The following is a 19,701-nucleotide window of genomic DNA, read 5'->3' on the forward strand; positions in this document are numbered from 1 at the left end:
GCACGAGCTGTGCTCTGTGCTTGCTGGGCTGCTTTACCTCTCACCTCTGGTTTTCCAGGGTCCTCAGAGCAGCGACTACTACACACCCTGATACTCTCCTTTGATAATCACTGTGTATAAAATCCTTCTGCTCTGGCAGACTCTGCTGTAGTAGTTGAAGACAAAAATGCAGGTTTTGGTGTGTTAACACAAGATGTTAATGCCCTGTTGGTGCAGTTGACCTGAAGTTGTTTCTGCATCTTGGCTGCTCCTGCATGGAGCCTGCTGTCTGGGTATCAGTTGCCACTGAAGATGGCTTTGAGCTAGATTTGTGCCAGAGACTGACATGTGGCCATGGGTTCCCTTCCACAAGCTTTTGATATCGGTGTGATGACCTCTAGAAGAGGGAAGTGCAGCAAATGATTGAGATGAAAGGGGAGAGCACAGGAATAGTTGAAACTGCAGCTGTTTAAAAGCTTTACGTGGCTGAGTGTTTGGTTAACTCAAATACGTCTGCACTTTCCAAGCCAGGCATGATACAGCTTATTTCCTGCTATATGACTAGATTGCAACCTGTGCAACAGTTAATTGACAGTGTTTCTAGCATTTGTCCTACTTTTCATGTAGAAGTTGTAAATACATTGTGCATTGTATGCCTCCATTTCCATACGAGGTCTGAGAGTACTTTGCTGGCAGCCCCTTGCTGACAGTTGTAAGTTTACTATTCCCCTAAGGGGAAAAACATAGTTATTGGCAGGCTGTGGCCATTGATCGTGCATTCTGAGTTAGAGGAAAAAGACTGAAAGAAGAAAAATGCCCCAGAAATACTGGAAAAAAAGTTTTTTAGCAGTCTTCTGTCTTCTTTTTGGTGGTTTCAACTCTGCCATAATCTTACGTTGGTTCATGTTTTTACCTTACCTTTGGAATGATGGTGTGTTGACTTTTTTTTAACTTGGAAATCCTGTTCTCTTAGATATTTTGTACTGAGTGACAAAGGGAGTATATAAGGAAAGCAAATACATGTGTTTTGCATGTCTTAAATCTCTGATGTTTGTTTACTGTAATGTGCCCGTGCATCTCTTCTGCTGTGAAAAATGCTACTGCTCTAAGATTACAGTAATGTATAGAATAACCTACATCGCTGAGGAGCGGGAAGGATCCCAGGTATCCTCTGGTCTGGCTTGCTGCCCTAATCATTAAGTGACAGTGTCAGGTTCCCTCTTGCTTTTTGGTGCCAAATGTCTCATGTTTTCAGTTGCGTAATGGGCTGCTTTTAGCAGGAGGTGAATCTGAATGAAGGCAAGATTGTATATGTACAACAGACATAGAAAAGTTCTCTACTGAACTTGACAAGGAGGTGTTTGTAGTGCCACTAAACCTTTTAATGAAAAGTGGACACTTGTTTTTCAGGACTGCTGTGTGCTCAAAGCTGTGATGTATTTTTTTCCCTGGCCCCTCTAAAGTGTGACCAACAGCTTTCTGAGGATAAAAATTAACTCTCAAGTTTGTAACCACTGGGGTTTAGTTTGAGGAATTTTTGGTTTTGTTTAATTGTTCTTATATAGATTACTGTGTCTCTGCACTCGTTTGGGGTTTTTTTTTCTAACGGGAGGGATTTTTTGTAATAGTCGTTCCAGTTATGTAAGGGAACTTCCCCTAGACAAAATGCCTTGCATATCTGTTTCTCCTGTGAAATCTGATAATCCCATCTTTTTTGGCTGATTGAGTGACCATTGAAGTAAAAATATTGGAAGTCAAGCAAGTGCTGGGAGTTACATTTTGGTAGCAGTACAGGGGAACACTTGCAGTAAAAAGAGTGCCCCTGCATTTCTGCTTTAAACCACACTGAAAATGCTGCCTTTGTCAGTATTTCAGTTCTTGTTTTCACTGCAAAGTTTCTTTGCCCTCTCTATCCCTCCCTTTACTCTGCTCTGTTCCTTTTAGGGAATGGAGCCATACTTAACAATTTTTAGTTTTCATTATGGCTGCTAGTCCTAAAGCCAGCACACTGAAATTCCCTGCAGTCACTGGCAGGTTTATGCTGGTGGCCTCCAGGGTGCAGAGCAGACAAAGGGACCCAGCACAGCAATAAAAGGACCAGCTGCTCCTCTCAGCTCCGTTTTTGTTTGAGGCTCTATCAGGCTGCCAAGAGCCTTGCTGGTGATTCTGATAGGTTTAGAGTTGAGGTGCATAGCAAATGTTCAAGTGGAAGAGCAAGAAAAGACTGACAGAGAAGATAGCAATGTGAAAGGAGATCTGGAAACCCCAGAAATGGCCCCTTCAGCTTCACAAAACTGCTTGATGCCCACTGATCTTCTGTTGTCTGGTGATCAAATTCAACATGATTTAAATTGTATGCATTTCTTAATTATGAATTGTCTTTTTGAAATCCTTTCATTAAATATTACTAGAAAAATTTGGCTTTTCTTCCTTCAGTGCAGCCCAAGGTTATGTTACAGGAGACTCATGGAAAGGAGGGAGTGCAGTTGCGTACATTGTTTTCCTGCCAAAATTTCAGAGTTAAGATGTAAAAAAGCCTTTTTCTTTTTTCAATAGTTGTTTGAAGGAAACTCTGAAGTGCTGCTTCTCAGAAAAAAACTGTCTGAGAAGGAAGCAATACAAGCAGTTTTTATTATGAATTTTGCTTCTCTTTTGATATAAATTTACTCTTCCTTACATTTCAAAATACTTTGCACTGCAGTAATAGGTCTCATCATTCCTTTTACAGAGATGTGAAAGTTGAGGTATAAAATGGTGAAGTGATTTGGTTGCCCTGGAGTTCAGTGAGGCATCCACAAAAAAGTCTGCCTTCTGCACTAGTTCAGGACTTCAGTCATTTAAGCATCCTTCAGATTTCCATGCAAAAGGTTGGATTCTAACTCATGGGAGCACCTTTGAGACTGACAGAACCATTTACCTGCTTTGTAACTCATTCCATGCACTTCTTGCATGACAAAAAAAAAAAAAAAAAACAAAACCAAACCAACTTTTTTTTTTGTTCCTTTTTGCTTGTCTTTATTCAATTCCTTTCTTTTTAGATTTTATCTTTGTTTCCTGTACTCCCAAAGCTGTTTCCTTTCCTATTTATAATTGTCCTCATAATAACATCAGACATTTTCCAAAAGTATCCTGGGATATGATAGGTATATGCACATACTTTTTTCTTATGCTTTCATTACTTCCCTGCAGAATTTCATGAGCAGAGGCAGCAATGGTGGAAATGGGCTTTTTTATGATAAAGAATTTTTGTTTACTCTTCAGAGAAGACAGTCAAAGAAGGTGCCTTGTAATTGGAGCAGAGGAGGTTGACCATGGCTCTTCCTTCCTGAGAGGTTAATTTAATCATTTTAATACTTGAGAACACACCTGCACAAAAACATCCAAAATACATTGTTTCAAGTGGACAGAGGAACTATTTCTTTTGGTCCTTGAGAACTGTGCCCATAACCTGGCTACATTTTTTGAGCTGTGAGGAGGTTTGTGGTAGCACAGACCAAACAAATTGTTTGCTGAGAGAGAAACCTGTGGTTAGTATCTGCTCCTATGGCCATTTGCACCAGAGATGGACAGAAAGGTAAGGCAGGGTAGGATTCAGAGCTTTTAGTTCAAGCATTCTGTTTGTAGTAGGGAGTCAAAGTAAACACTGGGATGTGCAATTCATCCATGCACAGTATTCCCTTACCCTTCACTGTCTGCCTTCTCTGTCTGCACATATTGAGAACCACTGTTCCAGTCATGTTTTTAGACTACACATTTATGAAATATAAAAATTAATTAAAAAATAATCTCCCATGCTTCAAAAAGGTATTTTAAATAACTCTATGAATTTAATGTTAGGTAATGCAGAAGATGATGAAAGGCACCACTGGGGGTATAAAAGGAGGAAGAGAGTGAAAGACAAGACTAGTCAGAGAGATGGTAAATTTTCAATGTTACTTGTATTGCTAAGAATTAGAAAGCATTGAATATCAGGTTTTCTTTTTTATTGTTTTTTAATTAATTTTGTAGCCACTTCCTTACATTGAAGGTATTGAAGCCAAAGATTTAAACATGAAACAAATACAGCTCAAATATTTAAAACTAAGAAAAAGGTTTCTGCAACCAGGGATAAAGAACTGTATTTTTTTTTTCACTTCGGGATCAAAATCTGCCTGTTCACATAATCCTGGGTTTTTTTCCCCCTTTCTTTTAATGTCCCCATTTTTTCTGAAACTTCACAGCATTGTGCAACTGCATATCCTTTCTAGAAAAACTAAAATGGAAAACCCTTTGCTGAACTCAATTAGCTATTGATAGATGAGTGCATAGATCTGTCAAATGACTTCATTTGCATTGTAGCAAGGCTTGGAGGACTTAGCTGACAGAAGGGTATCCCACTGCGCAGTGTAGAGCTGCTCAGATACAAAGAAAGAGGCCATTTCTCCCTCCGAGTTAACAATATAAATGAGAAAGATGATGGATGGAAGAAAAAAGTGTTATTCTTATTTTACAAATTGGGATCTGAAACAGTGGGTATTGTTTGGCTTCTTTGTTTCAGCAGCAGGACATGCTGAAGCAGGTTGTGATCAGTAATTTTCATCTCTTCTTACTCTGCAAATTCACAGTTCCAATATATTTGTTGTGTTGTGTGATGAACTATATTGGTGAGCCAATCCAGGCTGAAAATAACCTCCAAATAAAAGTAATAATGCTCAAGCTGTCATTGTTAGCCAAAGAAATGCTTACCAGACTATATATATGCTTCAGATAAAGTGTCTTTTAAGAGTTACAGTAAAAATACGATTTAAGTAATTTTAATTTTCCTACTAAATTAAAAAAAAAATTCATGGACATACATTGCAGTGCTGTGAAAAGTACCTTTTCTACTGTCTTCAGAAAACTGAACTTAACACAGGAAGTCTAAGGTCTAAGTAATAGGAAATGTTAGGAAATACAGGTTTGCAGTTCAGAAGTGCCTGTATTTTATTTATGAAGCTGTGTTGCCTGTTTATCCTCTGCCTTCTCCAATCACTTCTCTTGTGCTGCTTGCTGCTAATGCAAATGTATGCAAAATTCGACAAATCCTGGCAGCCAGTTGATGAGAAGGCAGAATGGTCTTGCCAGGAGAGCAATTAGTCTCATTTTTGTTCTTTCATTTTATTTGTTATTAGATCTTTTCCTATTCCTGAGAATAGGTGCATCCTGGCAGACAGGTGCATCACAGGTCATTCATGTGCCCACTGTCAGTAGTCCAGCAAGCAGGGTGGTATTATGTACTGGAGTGCATCATTAATCAACTGAGATCACGCAGTAGTAGCTGGACTATCACTTTTAGAAGGGAAGTCTGCAGACATCTCCATAACCAAAAGCACTGTTGTATTGTCTCTTCCTGTCCTCAAACTCTCTTACTTTAAAATGCAAAAAATAACTTTTGGCTTCAATAGAGAAATCAGCTTTCTGCTCAGCAGCAGCAGTGCAGGGTGTCAGTTATACCTTCTATTTTCTCTCAGGTTCTCAAACACCCTGTTTGCTTCTCTAGTTCCCAGCTGCCCATTCCAATTCAGTACTGCCCCCTCGCTATTCAGTGTATGTCTTTGTGTGGCTGCTTCTATGGCCTGGATTGCAAACCAAAACTATTTGAAAATACCATCTAATTTCTCAGCCCTGTTCCCTCCCCTGTTTGTTTTAAACTTAATTAGGAACTCGGGTGTTACTTGGCTTGACACTTGATGTGCACCACAGGTCCCTCCTGTGTGCTACATTGCATAAAAGGTATTAAGGAAACAATTATATTTCATCCGGGTCAGTCCCCCAATCTGGTCAGCCACAGAGAGATGCAGATGCTTGTGAAGACAGAGTGCAGGGCAGGAAGGAAGGCAGTGAGGCATGGGCAAAAGGCTGAAAGGCTCTCTGGTAGACTGTACTGGAGCAAGTGTGGGTGAAAAGCGCCCTTCAAGCTGTTCTTTGCCAGTGAAGTTTCAGGTACTTTCTTTAAACATTTTGGGATTTCCAGATGTAAATACAAAGGAAGGTAAATTGGACATGTGATCATTTTTTCATGATCTTAAGTAATGTTTTATACTTTATAAATTGAATCAAATTAGATTTCCAGGTTGATATCTGAGTTTACTGTCTTATTAATGACCTATGTATATGCAAGTTCTAAGTTGAATAGCTATTGAAGAGTAAAATCTTAAAGCCTCCAGCATCTTGGAAACTATGGAGAAAATACTCCAGTACTGAAGAGATAAGACAAAGGTTGAATTACTATCCCAGTTTGCTACTTGCTGTCTGACAGTCAAGAGTATTACCTCTTATTCTAGATTAACCTGGATATTTGAAAAAGAAGTTTGATAATTCTGTGGGAGTTTTGTTTTTTTTTTTGTTTTGTTTTTTGTTTTTTTTTTTTTTTTTTTTAATTCTTATTTTTATTCTTATTTTTTTTAAATCCCCTTCTTCAATGGAAGATGCCAGTGATGGTGGACGGTCCTATAAAACAGTTCTGGATCGCTGGAGAGAGTCACTTGTTTCTTCTACCAGCTTGTCCCAAGTCTTCCTTCACCTGTCGACATTGGATCGAAGTGTCATCTGGTCCAAGTCCATCCTCAATGCTCGCTGCAAAGTGTGTCGGAAGAAAGGCGATGCAGAAAGCATGGTGCTGTGTGATGGCTGCGACCGAGGATATCACACTTACTGCATCAGGCCCAAGCTGAAGGTATCTCAGAAGAAAGAACTGCTTCCTTTGCATACAGGACTTGAATCGTTCTTACAATGTACTTGCATATTGCTAACGCTTTTTCTCTTAATTTCCCCTTCTGTTTCTAGGTCATTCCTGAAGGAGATTGGTTTTGCCCAGAGTGCCGACCAAAACAGCGCTCTAGACGCCTCTCCTCCAGACAGAGACCTTCTGTGGAAAGTGATGAAGAGACTGCTGAACAACTAGAAGGGGAAGAAGAAGCAAACTATGATGAGATGGGACAAAGTGAGGAGGAGCATTATGAAGAAGAGCAAGATGAGGAGGATGAATCTCAAGAGGAGGAAGAGATAAGGTAAGTAGACTTGTTAAAATATCATCTTGATCATTATTTGGAGTAATTGTTCACATAAACATGTATCTTAAAACTCCAGTTTGAAAAAGATGTTTATTTTTAGAAAAATGGTACCTTGTTGTGAATTTGGCTCTTACCAAAAGATCTAATACTGACAAAAGCTAGGGCTACTGGACTTGGGTTCACTTTTCAGGATAAAAATTCCAGCTTTGAATGTATGGGTGAGAGAAGGCCATCAGAGCTGCAGTTCTGTACAAATACTGTTTGAATGTGAAGTGAAGAGAGTTTCAAACAGTAAAGGTTTTCTGGAGAAAACCGGGAGTTACTTTTGTCCACTTTTGAATTTTGGAGGACTAGATGCATACAGTATTAGAACATTAGAGAAAGCAATCTATCAGAGGCCACGCGACATTGGGAAGGCTTGAGGACTAATGCAGTAGCTGTTTAAAAAAGGCCAACAAACAAACCAAACCACTCTTACCCACTGAAAAAGCCCCCTGAACAATAACACCACCAAAACAAACAAAACCCAAACAAACAACCCAGGAAAACTTCCTTGAGAAACAACCAACCAAAAAAACACTACACAATCAACTAAATAATACAAAGTGATCATTTCAATAAAAATGTGGTTTGATACGCATGCCAGCAACATAAAAATTGAAGGAAACTTTTCTGGTCTCCAAGTATTTTTCTTCTCTTTTTTGTACAGTCTTTTGAATTGACTAAAGCAAGGTTATTTACAACTCTGACAGTTGAGATTCAGTAGTTGAAGAGAATATGCATCTCCTCAGGAAATAAATTTATCTTTGGGATCTTGTCTCTCTCCTGTAAAGGGAGTCTTGAGTATTAGTTATAAACCTTGACCAGAGCATAATTCTTACAAGTAGCATTGTACAACTGCATTTTATTTACGTGGCTGATGATAATGTTCAGAAATCCTAGTAGTTAACACTTGCTGTGAGAAATAAGTGATATAAAGAAATTGATAGCTTGTGCTCCAATGAATGAATTTCTGTTGCATAAGCTGAAAAGGTGATTGGAATTCTGAGCATTTTTTTAAGGTATGTACTCTACATAATATTTCATTAAGTGACCCCAGAGGAGTATTTAAGATAATGGTAATTATGGGTGACTGCATCAGGTTGCAAGGCAGCTGCTTACCAGTTCAACCTTGAATGGCTGGGGTTTTTAAATGCTGAATTAAAAAACTGAGGGAAAAGAGACGAATGGAATTTTGGAATAAATAAACATAACTGTTCACTTTGTAGCCCATCAAAGCAAGGAAGATCTCAGGTCAAGTTTCCATTAAAAATGAGAGCAGCCAAGCTCAACAATCCGTTCTCAAGTCAAAACAGCCAACGTCAGGCAAGATACACTTCTCGGAGCCAGCAAATTGAATCTTCATCAAAAATTACCAGAAGGGGTTTAAGAAACATAAAATCAGCGTCTTCAGCAGTGACAAAGCCCACTTTAAGACTTAATAGCCGGACCACTCGTCAGAGCCAAAGTTCATTACAAGCAGATGTTTTTGTGGAGTTAATCAGTCCTCGAAGAAGACGAAGAGGAAGAAAGTGTGCTGATAACACGCTGGGAAACAGCCCTTCCAACTCTCTTGGGTTTAGAATTGTTGATACTGCAGACCCTGGTGAACAGCTTAGGAAATTTCCAGTTTCTGCTTCAAAGGTTTCTCTTCCTGTTGCCGAACCCAAGAGAAGAGGCAGAAAACGACAATCTACAGGTTAGAGAAATATGTTTATCACAGCAAAATCCACATTCTGTTCCTTGCTAAAATATTGGTGTGGTAGAGCATGGAGACTATAAGTAGTGGTTGAAGGCAGTTTTTCTTCCACAGTGACAAAAGTGAACCTTAAAATTTTCAGCCATCTGAGATTTATTGTATCTGTATTTGAAATTTCATATTTGCACACAATATGCTCTATAATAAGTGGATAGAAAATTTGGAAGTGCCTTAACCCATGCAAATGCAAATGTTTATTTGTAGCTTTTATGATTTTATTTTATTAAAGAATTAAACAGTGAAGAACACAGATAGAGGGAAGGTAGCGAAATTGGGAATATACACACAGAACAAGAAACTGCTACCAGAAGAAAAATGTTGTCTGCCTGGTATAGGGCTAACAGTGTCCTTGCTTGTTAAGGTAATACTTTGATGGTAAGGAAATACTTGGAAAGATACAATACCTTTTAAAAACAAAAAGGACCCAGTGTGAGACTAAAGAGTGTAAAAGAGCTTGCACTCCAGTGTAGCAGCCTTGTATTCTTCACTGTTTCTGTCTGTCACTATTCAGAATTTCTGAGCTTTTCCTTCAACTACCCTGCTGACTACTCTTGAAAGCAGATAAAATCAGTCTGAATAGAGGTTTTGTGAGAGTAAAAGTTCGGAGCAGGCAGCTTATTCTTTTTTTTCTCTAACAAGGCTTTTCTTCAAGTGTTTAACAAATTGTTTTAAGATTGAAATCAGTGGAAAAAAAAAAATCACATCCAAAAGTAATACAATGGAGGAGGCACCCAGCTAAGGCCTGGTACTTAGCATTTTGTATGACAAGAGAGACATTTTAGTAGTAAATGATGAGACTGAAGTATAGTTAATACTTTAGGCCAAACTACATGCCTTGTGTTTTTAAACTACAGTTTTAGTGCCCCAAAATAATGGTGTTTCAAATTTTTTTAAATTTTTTTTTAAATTTTATTTTACTTGTCAGGCTTTAATTTTTATCTGGTGGGGTGTTGGGTTGTCTTTTTTTCCAGAATCATCTCCTCCAGTATTGAACAGGAGAAGTTCAGGACGTCAGGGTGGAGTCCATGAACTCTCAGCTTTTGAACAGCTCATAGTGGAACTGGTGCGGCATGATGACAGCTGGCCTTTCATGAAACTGGTTTCCAAAATCCAGGTAACTGACAGAGCTGTAGAGGGAACAGTAATGGCTGAGAGTTCAACTTGTTGCTGGTAAACCTACAGCATGCTGCAAACAGGGGGATAGAGCCAACCAGTGGGATTCAGGAGAACTCTTCCATTTCAGCTCAGATATTTGGTGCCAGAAATAACTTCTAAAACTGATGTAGTACTGGCAAAATTTTAAATACACTTTTCATTGGGCATTTTAAAACGTGAAATGCTTTGGTTTGAAAAAACCCAACCAAATAAGTAGAGCACCCGACTGCTAAAGGTAAACTTGTGGTTATTAATTAATTAGTTGAATTAATCTTTAATTTATGCAAAGACCTTCTGAGAAGAGACCTGCAATAAATAATAAGATAGAAACAACTTCACGCTGATCTTAACTATAATGTAGTAAAAAGATGATTCTGTAGCTTCATTCTTAATTTCCCTCTTGTTTAAATTTCAAAATACTGGATGATAATGTGGGTACCCAAAGAGGTTTTTACTACAGCAAAACTTCCCAAAGCTGCTTTCTGCAGGCTGCACTGGCTTGTCCATTGTAAGGCACTGCTGGAGCTATCTGACCCTGCCAAAGTGCCTGTCCTTTCCAAGCCCTCTGGGGCAACTCTGCACAGGCATTCTTGAGGATCTAGCATTTGGTGTTTAAGAGCTCTGCTAAAATCAGCAATGATAGATGTTTAATGAAGACCTGAAACAGTGAGTTCAGAGTCACAAATAGTTGGAAGGATTAATCTAGCTGGACAAAGAGAATGATGTACAAATGTGGATGAACAAAGTAAGCGTAGAGGAGGAGAGGAATTCTGAATGAAATGGAGATTAGTGACTGCCTACTAGAGTATTGGAATTATGTTGGGAAGGGCAAGAATCTGGTGAATGCAGGGAAACATGGAGAATTCAACTTAATTTTGATGCCGAAACTAAACTGCTAGAATTCAGTGCATTCTGGTTTGCCTGAATCAATCACTAAGGGATAGTCTCTATATAGATGGAAGGAGAAATCCATACCTGACCCAGATTTTCTTCATCATGATAGATATTTTGGTTTAAACTTTTAGCTGCCTTTAAGACAATGTAAAGAATACATTGAATGAGCAGTGTACAGCAAGCTGGAAAGAGAAATATACTTTTCTTTTTGGTAATTACACAAACAGCACTCCTAAAGGGAAAGAAATGAAAAACATGTAAATTTAATTATGTTTCTCTACTAATTCTTCCTTCAGGTTCGTTTGCAGGTTGCACTTGATCTAGAGTAAAATTACATGCCATAACCAAAAACTTGGTTTTAAAACATACATGATAGTGCATGTGGGTATCTCTCCTTGGAGGAGGGGAAGTCATGTTTGGATCAGATACCTTTTCTGTTGCTTCTCCCACCCCACTTTGTGAGACAGTCACCCTAGACTTGGTGCTTACTGGGATTCAAAATTGGATCCAAATGATGAGTACACTTACAGGTTAGGCCATCCTTTTCCTCCCCTGACTCTTGATCCCATGGACGTTGTTCTGGAGTGGCGGTTTCTCTCTGGTACTTGTGTACAGTCTCCTGCTTGCTGCTCCTCAACACAAGCAAATGGAATCTCTGAATTCTCAATGAATAGTGGTGAAGTCAAAATGGGTATTACTCATGATTAAATAGCTTTTAACATTGTAATATATTACAGGAAAAATAAAAAGTCAAAAATATTGAAAATAATTTTTGTACTCGACATATGGGAATCACTGGGACAGCATAATGCTTATCTGCTCATGCAATTTTCTTACAGTTGTTCACAGGGCATTTAGGAGTAGATTTAGTTATTAAATTGCTGGCTAATGTTTGTTGTAATCTGCTACTTAAATGATGGGGGAAAAAAAAGCAGTGCCTGAAAAGTAGCGTTCAGTTCAGGGAATGAAGGTAGTTGTGTAGGACTCCTCTGTTTATTTAAAAGCAAAACCTAAATGCTTTTTGCTGATACGTTATTTGCTTCAATGTTTTACATAGGCAGAATTTAAGCTTCCATTTGTTTGTCCATGAATCTTGTTTGGATTTTTTTTTTTAGGTACCAGACTACTATGATATAATCAAAAAACCTATTGCCTTAAATATAATCCGTGAAAAAGTGAATAAATGTGAATATAAGTTAGCATGTAAGTATTATTTATTGAAAGGGTTATATTGTACCATGTTCTCTCACTTTTAATGCGTTTCCTAAAATAGAACTGTGTTGGATGTTTAGAAAGCTGAAATGGTGTTTGCTTTGGGGTTTTGTGGTTTTGGGTTTTTTAAAAGAGCTGTTAATAATATTTTTTAAATAAAATCTGTTGAACATAGTTCCTTTCCTACTAACATACATAGATAAGAAATAGGCAGCTATAAAACTTCTGGTAATTCTCAAACCTTTAATATCAATGAATGACACTGATGGAATAATTAGAAAAGGTACTGTTATTCCTGTCTCTGATTTGTATTTCCTGTATTGATAATCAGAGAAACTGAAGAATGTTGACACGGAACAGCACTGATAGTGATAGAAACTTGATAGACGTAAAGACATCTTTGTGTTGCAGCTCTGCATAGGATCACTGTACTAATTTATATGGTTTGTCAGACTGCTGTCTGATGACTTGAAACATGCTAAATTAATTTATTTTATTCCCTAGCTGAATTCATTGAAGATATTGAGCTGATGTTTTCGAACTGCTTTGAATACAACCCTCGTAACACAAGTGAAGCAAAAGCTGGAACTAGACTTCAAGCTTTCTTCCACATTCAGGCTCAAAAGCTTGGACTTCCAATCACATCTGGTAACGTGGACCACACCGCTCCCGCGGCGAAGAAGTCACGAATCTAACCTCTGCCTTCCAAAGGATTTTTTGAGGGAATTTATTACATTCATTAAAATGGATTGTTAAATTACGCAGTCGTCATGTCTATTTAAAGCAATAACAACTGTTTAACCACCTTGAAGTGTGGCCTGCACTATATTCTCAATATAATATTAAGCACTCAGGAGAATGTAGGAAAGATTACCTTTGCTACAGTTTTATTCAGTGTCTAATAATTTTGATAGATGTACTGGATACAGTACTGGTTTACAGAGGTTTTGTACATTTTTAATACATTCATGTGTCCAGATATCTTCCAGAAGTACTTTGTTTTTTCCTGCACAAAATAACGTTGTTTCATCCTCTAGATTTTGTAGGAGCTGTGGTATTGAGGGCTTTATCAACTCAGAGAAAATCTTCTGCTGTAGCACAGTTGAAGAAACTGTGTGTGTTGTTAAAACTTGTTTGAGCATATCTTCTCAACACTAATGATTACAACTGCATATCTTTTCAAGTACTGTACCAGTGCTGGCTGGAGGTATTCGGTCTGAGTTTATTAAGTAGATATTTATTTAGCATTCAAAGTAATTTGTGAATTTGTTTTGTATTTATAAAATTTGTACTTGGGGCAAAAAAAAAAAAGTCCCATAACTTTTTAAATTTTGGAGGGTGGGGTTTTGTTTGTTTGTTTGTTTATTCCCCTCTGACTTGATGATCAATCAATAAATACCTTCTCGTGTCCCTGGCAGTTCTTCTAGCAATGAGTAAATTTGCAGGACTGTACTCTTAAATTTCTACATTCAACTTTGGAAGTGTACAAATAAAATGACACATTTTTTCAAAGTATGTTGAGCTTGGACTTCCTCTTGAGTTGTTACACCACCTTCCCATTAACTTACGAGGACAATTTGCTGGAGGCAACACAGCAGAATCTGGTGCCAGTATGGGTATCCCAGCCAGCACTCTGGGCAGCTGCAGCCACTGTCATACCTGGTCTGTGAGGGATGCAAGTGTCCATCAGTATGTACAGCATAACATGAGTAGTGTAAGTTGTATGGATCTTTAATTTGGATCTCTACTATGTAAAACCTCACAGATTTGTTCAGTTGACCAGCAGCTTCTTTAAAGTATCCTTAATATCCTTGATAGTTTTATTTTCAGTATTTATTAATTTAAATTTATTAAGCTCAGTTTGAGTTAATAGGTTTAAATCAGTCCTGCCCTCATGGAGATATGCCATACTCGGAGAAATAAGTATGGAGTGGTAGGGAAAACTGAAACAAGAGGCTTGCTGCTGCAGCATCTTTTCCCCCTGTGTTTATGCAGCTTGTATTAAAGGGTTAAAACCTGAATATGCTCCTAACAATTACTTGCTGTGTAGTTGTGGGCTTTCTTTGGCTGCTGTAGTGCTTACCTTGCCTTAGAGCTGGTGAGAATGGGCATTCTCTTGAGTTTAGGAAATGGATGGCAGTGGATAGGATACTGATCAGTTCAAAGTGTTGCAGTTGTGGGCTGGTTTTTTTTTTTTTTTTTTAAATAATTTTTAAAAATCATAAGAGGGAGAAGGGGGGGGGGATGTTGTTCAGAAATGTTTGCTAATACTTAAAAGTTTCTGTGGAAGCTTTCCACAGAAAGCTGTCAGTTCAGAGCTGATGTCTCTGTCTAGGTTTATGAGACATCTTTTGTTCCCAGAAAAGAAATGCTCCCAGTAAAGAATGCTAAATTCTGCAAGGAATATGAGCAGCAGAAGACTTGGTTGCAGGGTTTAAATTGTACTTGATACCCTTGCATCTGTCCAGTCCCAAGAGGCTGTGAAAGTCTTGACTGGTAGGTTGCACAAACAGTTGTGCTTGTTCACATGAAGAATCCCCATTGACTTGAATGTGAATACATTTTGAGGAGGGGGCACAGTGAGCTGAATAAGTCTGTCTGTGGCAGATGTAATTTAAATAATTTCTGTCCCTAACCTGCTCCCAGCTGTCCATTCCTATCACTCTTTTTCCAGGGTTATTTCCTTCAATAGCATCCCCTCAACAACACAGCTATAATTTTGGGTTTGGATAGAGCAAGTGGGAACAGTCCAGCCCAAATCTCTGCTTATGACAATGGTGTTTGTCTGCTTGTGCTCAGTAAAGTTACAAATTTTCCTTTAAGTTTGCAAGCCTGAGGCCTCACTTACATGCACTGAAGGTGAAATACAGGAGGTACTATTCTGCTTTGGACAGCTGTGCTTAAAATGCTCCTGTCTGCTGTATGTGCAGTTCAGATCTGATTGTCCTTGGCTTTAGTGGTGCTCATGGAGCATGAACCAAGTTCCTTAGAACAGGCTGCCTGATTTGGTACTTTCTTTGAAGCTTTTTCAAACTTTAGTGATGCTTTATCTGAGCTATGTTAGGATATCTTTCTTATGGCCTTTGGGAAAAGGAGTTACTTCTATCTCCCTCCTTGTCTTAGGGGCTGAAATACTCATGCTCCTCATCCATCTTTTCCCCCCGATCAGCCATCCCACCTGACGTTACCATCAGAATAAGATCTGTACAGTATCTGTCAGGGGCTCCAAGCAAAAGTTTTTCATGAAGGCATCAAAATGGATAGGGTGAACAGCTTCATCTTGGATTCAGACTAATCAGGTTGTACCAGACTCTTACAGAAAACAGGCAGTAGGCTTCATTGAGCTTCAAGTGTAGCACCTGTCCTCTAAGCATTTTAACAAGATGCAACAGTGAAAGTCTTGCCTTCTTGGTTGCTCCCATAGATCTTAGCCCTGGCATGTATCCAGATACTGCAACACCAGCTGCTTTTCCTGATGTGCAAATTCTGCCCCTTTCATTCATGTCAGAGCTGAGTAACTGCCCTAGGCAATTTCTTCTGATGTTTTTTTGTACGTAACTCTTCAACAGCCATGGGACTGGTCCCTTTGGGTTCCCAACCCAAAGGATTCTCTTGTCCAGGAAACACCAGCACTTCCTCAAAGACAACTTGCTCACCTCCTGGCCACCACAGGCTACAAACATGTAGAAGACCAATTCCTACAGTGACTGCTGGTACTAGAAGCAGCCGTTCCTACCCAAGCAGGATGAGGTCACAAGGAGAAGGCCACTTCAAATGCTGGCTGAAGCCTTCTGTGGTGGTTGCTGTCAAGCTGATACAGGCTGTTCATGTTTAGGCATCAACACCAGTGTAGCTAGGACTTGTATCAAGTGCCTTCACCTGTATTAGGAGGCAGGTGATCACCTTGACTGGCATATCCAGTGTCAAGATTCCTTCCTCCTGGAAGGAAGTCTGATTTCTGGAAGCCTGTAACAATGCTGGAAAGCTTGTGTTGCTTTGGTCTGGCAGCCCACGTGACAGATGTGAGCTAGCACTCTTTGTGGGGGGTTTGAGCTGGGGCCGGTGCCCCAGCACGCACTCTGGATGGCTCTTTTCTGGAGGGGTGAGGTTTTAAGCATTTAGCACAGAGCACTTAAATATTAGTATTAACAATAATAAAAAAAAATGATCTTGCATAATCTTAGCAAATATGGGCATTAGAAACCAGTATATAGCACCTGAAAACCAGCCTGAATATATAGTTATAGGGAGGCAGACCCTGAACAGCCCCACTCCACTCGCTGCAGTCACCAGCTGCCCCACAAGCAGCTGTCCCTGCATCTGTCACAGTGCAGAAGTGAAGAGCTTCCATGGACACGTGCAGGGAGCAGGTCTCTGGGGACAGCTGACCGTGCCAGAGTCCTACCCAACACCATATTTGTGGCACTCTGGTAATCTGGTACTTCAGGATTTAGGAGATTACACTTGTGGTTTATGAATCATTGATGTAACCACTGAGTTAACCCTTACCCTGCAGCAATCTTGACTCTTTCAAGTTTTATCTGTTTGTATTCAATAAATAACATCTCCCACTGGTCACATTGCCTATTGGTGATCACTGTTGTAACTGATCACAGTGGTTCTGGATAACACTTCTTGAGGCTAGCAAGGACTGTTTCTAAGGACTATTTCTACCCTCCAAGAGCCTTCTCACTCTAAAGAAGTTGCCAGTGCCTAGATGACTGCAAGAAGTTTTTTATACAGCATTTGGCTGTAACTCTGAGAGATCTTTCCCTTGCACTGCTAAAGTGCCTTGATCTTCACAACAGTGGCATAGTCTAGTTCTGCAGGGCTGCTCCTGGTGCTTTACCAGGTGATTTTATCCCCTTGCTGCAAGGGGATATTCTGAGATTTCTCAGTCTGCTACCAAGTGATGTATTCTTCCTCCTGCCCTCCATCAGCTACCCACTTCCCTTAATTTGGTGCTTCCTTAGACAGTGCTATTAAAACCTTGCCTTTGAAGTGCTCAGTTGTGTATATGTCCAGTATTAGGCCTGTGTAAAAACTCCTCAGAGAATCTCCAATTACCACCAATAAGAAAGCTTCCCATTTCAGGGCACTCAGGTTTGAAGATGATGTCTGGATGAAGACTGATGCAAAAGGTAAAATAACTTTGTGCTGCAAATCAGAAGAGTTATAAAGACAGGTAAGTAAACTGATTACCTTGTTTCCCAATAGGGATGCTGACATAGCACCATCCCTAAAATACGTTTGTGTATTTGTGGATGTATGTGTATATACTTAGGCAAAGTTTGGGATTTTTAACTGCTCTAAGTCACTGACTATTAAAACAATGATTATCATTAATGAATCCTAGAACTTAGAGAATGGCTTGGGTTAGAAGGGACCTGAAAAAATCATCTTGTTCTAACCCTGCTGCCATGGGCAGGGACACCTTCTACTAGACCAGGATGCTCAGAGCCCCATCCAACATGGCCTTGAACACTGCCAGGGAACACTGCCACAACTTTTCTGGACAACCTGTTCCAGTGCCTCACTAACCTCACAGTGAAGAATTTCTTCCTCTTACGTAACCTAAACCTGCTCTCTGGTAGTGGGAAGCCATTCTCCCTTGTCCTGTCACTCCATGCCCTTGTAAATTTAAAGACCCTCTCCAGCTGTCTTGTAGGCTTCCTTGCAGTGCATTAAAATGCACATCAATACAAGCTACACCTGAAACGTTCTTGGGGCAGAAAGCCACAGACTGCATGTGTTTTCCAAAAAGTGCACTGACACCGTAATATATCAGTTACCTGGATTTGTAGTGCTTCTTTCCTGGAAAACTGCTGAGATTAATTTTAAATATATATTTTTAGGTGCAACTCAATCTTTAAATTTTTTTTAGGGGTGAAAGAAGGAAAAAAGTATTTCCTGGGTCTCCACAGACAGGGCTTTATCAGCAGCTGCCCTGCGAGTGGCTCTGGGTACGCAGCAGCCGGCCAGGCTGGAGGCGCTCAGCCTACACGATGTCCCACAGCCTTTGCCAGAGGGGGGAGAAAGCAGCAAGCCCCAGCATTCTGCCAGCGCCTCCCTGCTTGCTCACAACGTTTATCCAGCTGTTCAGGTCACTCGCTTTTGATGAGAGAAATGTTTGATTGGGCCAAGTTTCCTACAAGGATGTTACATGACAGCATACTCTCCAAAACGCTGGCCGATGGCCATGGAAGATCAGCTTTCACTTCTGTCTTCTCTGCTGTTGTTAATCTCTTTCCTTAGATTGATTTCAAAGAACCATGAAAGAAAGGGTCTTTATTTGACTAACATAGAGCTGCTGCAATAGCACTGCGTCACAGCATCGTGGTCTGGAGTTATTCTGGTGCTTGTGCTACCTGGTTTAACCATGCCATGTGGAGGGACTGAAAATGGCATGCTTGTCCCACAATTTCCCTGTAACAAGGTTAGAAGGAATCCTCTACAAGGATTACCTTGCTCTGCTAGAATAGCACACAGTCCAACTTCAGATTTGTCAATTTATTAGCCTTGTCTTACCAATATATTTAGGATTTATACTGATAGTTCCTAGGTTAACAGTCCTATAAGAATGTGTATTATAATCTACGTGCTTTCCAGTTTTTCTTCTTTAAGCACCCTATAGATAAAATTAGCTTGGAGAGGAAAGGACTTTGAAGAGACAGGCAGTGCTGTGGCTCAGCTGCTGTGAATTCTGTGTTCAAAGTGGCAGAAATGGGAGCCAGGATGCTAAAATGTTTGGGGTTTGGATGGCAGTTCTGCATTTGACTCTGGGCAGCATGGGGCTTCATAGCTGCTTTTCATGAGCATTCCTGTGCAGATCCCACCATCAGTCACATGCTGGGCTCTGCAGTCCTGGCACAGCTCGTGAGTACTGCTGTCACCAGAGGACACTTCTACATTGACCGACAGGCCCCATGATCCAGCAATGGTTATAAATATTCCTGGGCTTCAGTCATCCTAAAGCCCATCCTCAACCACCAGAAAGTGATCTCAACTCATGTATTTAGCATGTTAGGCTTAGCTAAAGTTTTATTTTTAGATTGCTGTCTGAAAAAGAACAACTTCATGGTTTTAAAAGGCACTGTCAACTTTTTAAGCACCGTATCTTGTGAGGGGGCTTTGAAATGCTTGAACAGGTTTAGATGGTGCATCTTTTGTTTCCATAGTTGTTGCTTTTAAGAGGTTTCTTAGAACCAATCCTTGGGGTCAACCTTCATCAAACAGAATTTCCTTTCATTCAGATGCAATGCTGCAAACTGAGTCCAAGATCGGTCTGGAGCAATTTTAAGAGTATTAAAACTTCAGAACCAAAAGTGACTGTCCTCCTTTTTGTCCGACTTTTACAACTTCCAATCTAAACAGGCCATATGCATTAATCTCTGCCATCTTTGCACTTTAGTCATGGCTTCGTCTATCTCCCAGAGAGTACTTGATCCTTTACTGGTGATTCTTTTTTGTATTTAAAGGATGTCTCCTTAAGTCAGACCTGCAATACCATAGAAGTGCTGATCATGATTAGAAACAGTCCATTTTCCAAGGACCTTATTCCAACATGATGACACAACCCCAGCAGGAAAAGTTTAGTAGCAGAATCAGGCTAAGCATGGAAGACTTGGGATT

At 39.7% G+C, this 19,701-nt stretch overlaps 1 protein-coding gene across 4 annotated transcripts in view; it reads left to right on the plus strand.

Annotated features, from left to right (window-relative positions):
* BAZ1A (bromodomain adjacent to zinc finger domain 1A) overlaps positions 1-12,829 on the plus strand; it is a 64,209-nt gene extending 51,380 nt beyond the window's left edge. For 2 of the 4 annotated variants that reach the window (XM_053945106.1, XM_053945108.1), the window contains 7 exons: positions 3,817-3,897; positions 6,426-6,673; positions 6,784-7,007; positions 8,279-8,748; positions 9,780-9,922; positions 11,973-12,060; positions 12,574-12,829. In XM_053945106.1, coding sequence (XP_053801081.1) covers positions 3,817-3,897; positions 6,426-6,673; positions 6,784-7,007; positions 8,279-8,748; positions 9,780-9,922; positions 11,973-12,060; positions 12,574-12,764 — 1,445 coding nt within the window. In that variant the 3' untranslated portion in view covers positions 12,765-12,829. The remainder of the gene's footprint in view (positions 1-3,816; positions 3,898-6,425; positions 6,674-6,783; positions 7,008-8,278; positions 8,749-9,779; positions 9,923-11,972; positions 12,061-12,573) is intronic. The other 2 variants (XM_053945107.1, XM_053945109.1) reach the window with 1 other exon arrangement.
* The last annotated feature ends 6,872 nt before the right edge of the window (positions 12,830-19,701 follow it).

Source organism: Vidua chalybeata, chromosome 6 (genome assembly GCF_026979565.1).
Source record: "Vidua chalybeata isolate OUT-0048 chromosome 6, bVidCha1 merged haplotype, whole genome shotgun sequence".
Taxonomy (NCBI): Eukaryota; Metazoa; Chordata; class Aves; order Passeriformes; family Viduidae; genus Vidua; species Vidua chalybeata.